The sequence below is a fragment of the Lathamus discolor genome, chromosome 1 (genome assembly GCF_037157495.1).
Source record: "Lathamus discolor isolate bLatDis1 chromosome 1, bLatDis1.hap1, whole genome shotgun sequence".
Classification (NCBI taxonomy): domain Eukaryota; kingdom Metazoa; phylum Chordata; class Aves; order Psittaciformes; family Psittacidae; genus Lathamus; species Lathamus discolor.
This window is the reverse complement of record NC_088884.1, coordinates 74,035,760-74,043,681: the sequence shown is the minus strand read 5'-3', so window position 1 is coordinate 74,043,681 and position 7,922 is coordinate 74,035,760. Positions and strand designations below refer to the sequence as shown.

The window sequence follows — 7,922 nt, the reverse complement described above, 5'->3', positions numbered from 1 at the left end:
TTACTATTTGTCCTCACACCTTTCTTCCCTCTTGCCCTTGGAACTTCAGAGGAGATGGGCCAAAAAGAATCATGGGGGCATGAAATGGAAATATGTATTATGTATGTGACATCAAAATAATGGCATATTCTAGAATGTGTTTCAGAATTCTTAACAGCCACTGAAGTAAAATTACTTCCCTCTGCATCCTCTCCGCTAAAAAAAAGTCTGTAAGAGCTGTGACAGATATCAGAATTGCTACCTCTGTTTATTGAATTGGTGGTAAACAATTTCATTTCCCCATCTGTTTCTCTGTACTTTCTTCCATTTCAACATAACTATCTCAGTCAGTGACAGCTGTGATATATTCTTTTTATTCATTTAGTGTTCTGCTTTTACATTGCAATGGCAGCCTATTGTGGATATAAACGTATCTCACAGAAAACGAAGGGTATAAAGAATTGCACAGGAGTCATAGAATCATAAAATACATTGCACTTTCCTTGGAAAAAAATATCTAACTTTCTACAGGAACCAAAAGGGAACTGTAATTATTTGTTGGACCTACTTTTCCTGCCTGTTTTATGAGAAACTACTTGAGTAACTGTAAAATACTCAGCCTTCAGGGATTCTTCTCTTGTGTTTTAATTAAGTCATCTGCTCCCATGGATGTAGTAGAAAGGCAGATTTGAGCCTTTAAGAAGAGATACTTCCTTTACAGCTCTGATCCAACATCTCCCTAATTGCTCCATTTTCTCTGCCATCTTTGGCGCTGATCAAGGGATACTTTATCTCTTGTCTGAGCTTGCCATGTGCAGGGAACTTTTTTGGGGAAAAAAGTTGAGTAGAACCATGTTGCAGTTTTGGACGGGGTGGAACAGTGAATTCCCCCCTGCCTTCTCTTCCACTCTCTCACTGATAAATTTATTGCTCCCTTGGAACACTTGGCTACTTATCACTCCTTACTGCGTGGCTGATCCAGCACTCAGTTGACTTACGAAATGGAGCGTAGGACACAGTGCTATTCAAGGTAGAATCAGTGCAGTACCTATCAAGGTTACATGGCAGAGATTACCTAGAAATATGTCTCCCACAAGAGTGCATGAAAGGTGATTGTAACAGTTTGAAGGACATTCTGGTTCATCTCTTCTTGAGGACTCTTTCTACACTGTAATTTGGTGATTAGATTAGCTTTTGTGATTTACAGGGTGATGCAGCGACCTAATTGACAGTCAATTTATTCACATCTGATTGTGGGAAGAATTAAAATGACAGAGAACTTGAGTAACCCTCTGTTATGTTGTAATAAAATGCCTATGTTTCAGAAAGATTTAGGTCCTGATGGACTACCCTTTAAAGTCATTTGAGGGTTGTTTCTCAAATTGTCTTCTCTGGGCCTAGGAATCTATGAAATTGTGTTCCACATAACTGCAAATGAAAACACCACTATTCAAACATCTAACAGAAGAAAGGTATCTGACTTTCTTTTGAAGATGGGAAAGTTATTTCAGCGGTGGAATCATTTTAGTTCATTTAAGCTGAATATTGTTTAAACTGTTTTGTTATTTAATCTTTGGCTTGATCTTTCGATATTTGCTTTTGCTTATTACTATTTTGGCCAGACCCTTTCATGTAACAAACTATAAAATAGCACCGTTGTACTATAAAACAGAGATTTTTACATACTGTTTGATATATGTGTATTATTGATATGCTAAATTTTACATACTGCATTATATGGAGGAAGAAAGAAGTTACCTATACTGTTGCAAAATAATTACCTGGAAGAATCATTAATGGTTTGAGAGCCTATGTATGCTTTAACTGCTTTTAGAAATCTTTTGTCTCACAAATTGCAATAACTCGCATCTTTGCAAGAGAAGGAAAAATAAAACTGTCTTAAAACAAATGCATCTATAACCAATATTCTGTTAAAAAGCCGCAGATGGAATTAATGGATGTTTAAAACTGTGTATGTTACCTTACTGCTGCTGTTATTGGGAATGTCAAACTGTGCAAATATGAAGGGGTAGACAAACAATGTTATCAGACACTGTAAAACAAATAGCCTGTTGCTTATATAGAAGTGCAAATAAAATAAAAACACCACTTAGACAAGGCTGATGAATGACTTCAGCAGCCTGTGTTCATAGGTTAATTTAGTGCAATTGGATCCATCAAAGGCCCATAAATTTGTAGGCTTTTGAGGGGCACAGGACTTTAAGAGATTTTGTGCAGGACATTTAAAACAGATTAACAAACAGTAATATATCAACCACAGAATTTTTTAGCTCTGGGCTTGTTAAAATGTTCTGTTCTCTAAAGACTTAGTATTGGAATGTTTAGTTGCATTGTTCGCTGGGAGAATGCCCATTGGTTGAGATTGCATCAAGCTTATTAAACCATAGGGTTTTTTTAAGTCTTCCAATGTTTAACAAATAATTTATTTACAACAAAGTATCCTGCAGATGGCACATCCATTCTTCGTTCTTGTGGACGGCATGTTCTTACATTCTGTAGTTTCTGTTTCCTGTGTTCCCTCTACTTGTATTCTTCAAATGCACTTCCTGAAGGTGTAGAGAAAAAAAATTATTCCAGATAGGTTTTAATGCACTCTATGAAACTTTTATTAGTGGGAAGAATAGTAACAATGAATAAAGAAAACAGGTATTCCTTCACTCATCTGCATTGTTTTTTTCCTCGTGGCAACAACAGTTATCCCAAATGCTGGAATTGTTAGAGCCTTTTTGCCAGTTCACAGAAAACATAACTATACAAAACGTCTGTACACTAAATTCCTTGTTCTCCTAGACATAAACATTTTGATTGCTGTCATTGTTGATCTTGGCAGAAGAAACATCTACGTACTGGAACGTGGATGGGCTTAAGCATACAGAGGGTACCAAAGATTTTCTTTCCTTCAGAACAAGGACATTTGCAAGCAGGATGTGTAGGGGCCAGGGAAATTCAGAGTTATAACTGCAGGATTTATGGAGCCCCCTGGGCTTTTGTACCCTGTGGTCAGAGGCTTGCAAAATTGCTGAGTAGGACTCTGTTACCTACGTTTTGCCTAAATCACATACTAGATGTGTAAGGTTTTTGTTGGATAAGGCTTTTAGGAGGATAAAAGGTGTGGGTTCACTGCAGGAGCTGCAGCCAAATAATTTGTATTTTCAAAAAGAGATTGGGTGATGTGCCAGGCAAATCAAAAGGGCTTTGAAATGAATAAGGCACTGTACACTGTAGTTCCATGCATAGGCAGGTTTCCAGCAACAGTGCTGGGTGTGGCATGCATCTTTGAGTTTGATTTCATATTTGCCATGCTGGTAAATATTACATGTTCCCAAATCTTTGCACACTTTGTACCAGACTAGAGGCAGAATTGTTAAGTGACAATCTTCATCAGAAGCTAAATTCTTAGTTAACTGAAATAATTTCTGTTGTCCTCAGAAAAGCCAGAAATAAAAACATGTCCCTGAGAAAGATGAGGTACGTGTACGCAGCTTTACCACTGCATTATCTGCTATTTAAGCATGGGAAAAAAAGGGGGGGGGGGGGGGGGAATGTGATCTCTAAAATGTATAGAGTAATGAAATTTTTGCCTGATTTCCAATGGGCAAAAAGAAAATGGAAGCTGATTTGGTGCGTTACAATAGTTTTTTAAATGATTGCCTACATAAAATACTGTTCTGTATCTAAATTTTCCATTTTCCTCCAGTATCTATCAAACATAAATCAGAAACTGGCAAAGGAACACAAAGCTTGAGCTCGCATAGAGCTTATTAGTTTTCACTGGGTTGATTGGGTTCTGATGGCTATGAGTTGAATTATTCTTTTCAGAACACAAAAAAACTCAACAGGCATCACTACTAGTTCTTAACTATAACATCAGCAAGTAAGAACGTTGAGCCAAACTAAGATTTATCATCATTGACAAGACAAATTTGTTAATAGCAAAGTATTCATAATGAAAAAATGTCTTTGTTAGGAACCTGCCATTCTAGATGTTCTTACTCTAAATGCAATACTAAACGAAGATGAGATTAACCATCTAGTCACTACTCCTGTGTTCAGTAAGATACTGGCTTGTCTTTGTCAAGTTTTGCTAATATTACTATAGAACAGATTCTTTAACATGGATCAAATACAGAAACAAAAATGTCAACAGAATTCTGCTTATCCATACATTGAAATAGCTTTTGCTGTTTCATTCCTGTTTCTCTTCCAACTTTTTGAAAACTACCTTTTTTGTCTTTAATTTTCCCTAAGTTGTATGTAAGTTTTCACCTTGAAGTACATATTCTGAATGAAATCTCCAGTTTTCACTATAATCATCATTGTTGCACTTCACAGGAGTCTAAGGATCCTGCCTTGTGTTATAAAAGCTTACATGAGTAATAATGAACTAAAAAAAACAGGAATTCCTTGACTCATCTGCACTGTTTTTTCCTCATGGCAAGAAAACAATATATTCTCAATGCTGTCTCTAGGTTCTTCTCTTTGACAAGAGTTTACTGGCATGTAGGAAAAATTATATGCTATATTTTATTTGCAAAAAGTCATACGTATTTAAATGCTGCACACTCATGGCCTATAAAATGGACAGTGAGAGCCTTATCATGAAACAGCCATTTTTCTTTACAGTGGATTAAATTGAAAATTAGCTACGTTTCCCAAACAAAAATATAAATTCTCTCCACTACTGTTGTGGTCTGACTTTAAGATGGATTTATTATCCAAAGAAAGCAAATAGTAAGACGTAGCAGGATTTCAGTTATAGCTTTTAATACTGACATTTAGCTTTGAGATTGAGGGAGGATGGTAAGTTATTTTCAAACACATCCTCCTCTGGAATCAGCATTTTGATAAATAACTACAAAGAGGTGACACTGATGGTGGCAGTAGTAACATGCATGCCAAAAAATGCTTTGACTCTCTTAACAGATTTTTTCACGTATGCAGTTTTGAGACCATTGGGAAAAAAATCAAGAAATGTGAATGCCTGAGACAGGTTCTCAGACCTGCATTTGCACCGGTCTAGAAAAGCTTGCCTCATTTCTCAAGTCTTTGAAAAAATGGCAATTAGAAATTAAATTGTTATCTGTGATGCTTTTTTCATTATCAGATACTCTTAGCTGATACTCAGACCCATACAAAGACATAATCATTGTAAGATGACGTGCAAAATGTCGACTTTGCATTAGTTAGTTACTGAACAGAGAAACAAAGACCTTAACCTACCACCTTGAGGATGGTTCTTTGAGGACAACCCAGTCTTAAAGTAAGGATAACAACTACCTCAGGGATAGTAAAGGTCATTAACTGAGATGGAGGGGTATTGGGAAGCATGCAACATCATTCTTATCCTGTTAGGATGGACGTTCAAACCTCATATTGGTATTAAAAGATCTTTTGCTTTATTGGTAATAAGTGGAAAGCCCAATGTTTGTAGTAACAGGCATGACATTTTAGCTATGAATTCTCTGAGGTCTCTTTGAAAGCTTTTTGGTTCTGTGGGTAGTGTGATCAGTAACATAATAACAAGGCTGTAAAGTAAGCAATGGGAAGAAATAATTTTCTGAAGTGAAAACGCCAAGTTCTTCTATCTGTTATGCCTGAAGATTCTCTCATTGGCTTGGTAATGTGGCATGGCTGTAATAGAAATTGGGATTAATGCCACTGTGCATATTTTGGCCTGTAATTGTATCTGTGAGCTGATACTGAGCCAATTACAGAATAATCTGGAAATCAGAAAGATTAATGAGAAATAAGGCAACTCTTTTTCCTATTTCTTAGTGGCATTTTGTTAAACTAAAAGTATTAACATGTTTTCCCTCTCTCTCTTAGTCCCACGTAGTATTTATTTAGATTTTGAAGAGTAGATGAAATATGAAAAGGATTTTTGAGAAAATCCACTTACTTTATTCTGTTAATACTCTGTTGATATATATTTATGTGTATCCACATATTAGGCTTAAAGAAGAATAAGGACTAAAAATCAGGGGAAGAGAAAAAATTTATGAAGATGCAATACTAACTATTCTATGATTCTATGTATACCTTTCAGATTCTTTTCCTTGGAGTGCAAGTGAATGGCATGCACTATGGTTTTTTTTTTGCTTTTCCTCTTGTTTATTTACTGGACTTTAAATTCAGCCTTAACAGTGTTCACATTCATGTAATAATTTTCATGAGATCTTGTAGCCTAAAATTGGTAAGAACTTTGTGCCACTGCTTCTGTGAAACTGCTTCATTCAGAAAGGTCACAGTCTTCCCTCACAAACACAATTGTTGTTGAAATAGCTCAATTAATTCCTTGCTTGAACAGAGAACAATTGTTTTTCCAAGTTCTATTCACTAGTTTTTCAAATTGCTGTTAAAACTTCATTCACTTAAGGGTAAATAGACGAAACATTTTTTAGCATTTCTCAGAAGAGAAAAGAAGTGAATGAAAGAAAAGGTAGGTGGAACTGTGTACACTGAGGACAGAAGATTAATTCCTCTTCTTTCTCCAGTTTTGCAGTTTAAAACATTTCAAACTGCAATTGAGGTAGAATTTTATAATGGGTTTGTATTGTACAGTTGATTAGTTTCTGGTTTTTCTCAGTGCTGGCAAGATGAATACCTAAGTATCTCTCATATTTCAGTAAGAATTCCACTGAAAGCTTTCACCAGAGTCTTCAAATAACAAACAAGCAAACAAAACAGGCTTTGGATAAACATAATTGATGAATGATCAGTAAATGAGTGAACAACAGATCCTGCAAGTTGGCTGGATTTTTTTCTTGATTTCTTTTTTTTTTTCGTGGCCCTGTTAATACCTCTAAGTATAGAATAACAATGTATTTATTTTTTATTTTTAATATACTTTTATATGTATTTGTGAATATAGGTCTTGGAACAGGACAAATAATGGTCCTATAGAGAAAGAAATATTCAGGGTTTAGCTACAAACAAAACTCTACATATGCAGTCTCTGTAATGGGCCTTACAGCAGCAAATAAGCATTTTGTGGGTTCCCAGCCCACATCAATCATTCATTGTCTGGCCCTCATCATTCAAATTTGTGCATATAGTGTAGCAACATTTGTTTGTAATACAATTACTAAAGTTCAGCATTAATGTAACCTATAAAGAAAAGAACAGCCCTGCTCCATTGAGACAAATCATCCACTCAAGGAATTGGGAAAGTAGACCACTTACAAAAACACTTAAACCAAAACCCAAATCCTTGATTTGTTGATTAAAATGGTTATGAGAAAATGCCAAATAAAAACAACATTAGAAGTATGAAGGGTGTAAGCATCTGATTGTGCATGAAGTCTGAGAGTAACTGTACATATTATATATTCCACTTAATCCTGCTTTAATCTTGTACCTAAATAAGAAAATATTAGAGATATATATATTCACTTTAGATGTATAAGATAGATATCTCATACGTAACATAATATTGAGACAATATTCTAAAGCAGAAAAAAATTGCTTTACTGAAAAATACCTTTAGTATAATTATTTTTAAATCAAAATCAGTGACACGCTGTGAATTAGCTAAATGCATTCATATTGTGGGACCCTATCCAAAGAAGAAAGTATGATCATAGCATTGTCTGGTTTAATGGAGGCATGTACAGCTGACTGGAAAAAGAAAAAAAGGAGGAAAAAATAATTATATTTCATGTAGTTCTTTTCAACATGTATCGGAGCTTTTCCAGATACAGTTATGCTGAATGAATTCTGTTTCCCTTCTCATCCCTTCCCCGTATTTTCCTTCTATCTATTATAAAAATGAATAATAGTTTCTTCTACCCTTTCTATATTTTTGTTTCCTCAATCTAATTTTCTCCACGCACAGATATTGATGAAAATTTCAGTTTGCTTTTCCCATCAGATTTTTGATATTTTATTGCCAAATTCTCATCAAGAAACATTTGTGATTTTTC

The 7,922-nt window shown here is 35.2% G+C and overlaps 1 protein-coding gene across 1 annotated transcript in view; it reads right to left on the bottom strand.

The window, feature by feature from the left end:
• Positions 1-364: 364 nt before the first annotated feature.
• IGF1 (insulin like growth factor 1) overlaps positions 365-7,922 on the bottom strand; it is a 48,725-nt gene continuing 41,167 nt past the window's right edge. The window contains exon 4 of the mRNA XM_065665131.1: positions 365-2,546. Within this exon, the coding sequence (XP_065521203.1) occupies positions 2,487-2,546 (60 nt within the window). The 3' untranslated portion in view covers positions 365-2,486. The remainder of the gene's footprint in view (positions 2,547-7,922) is intronic.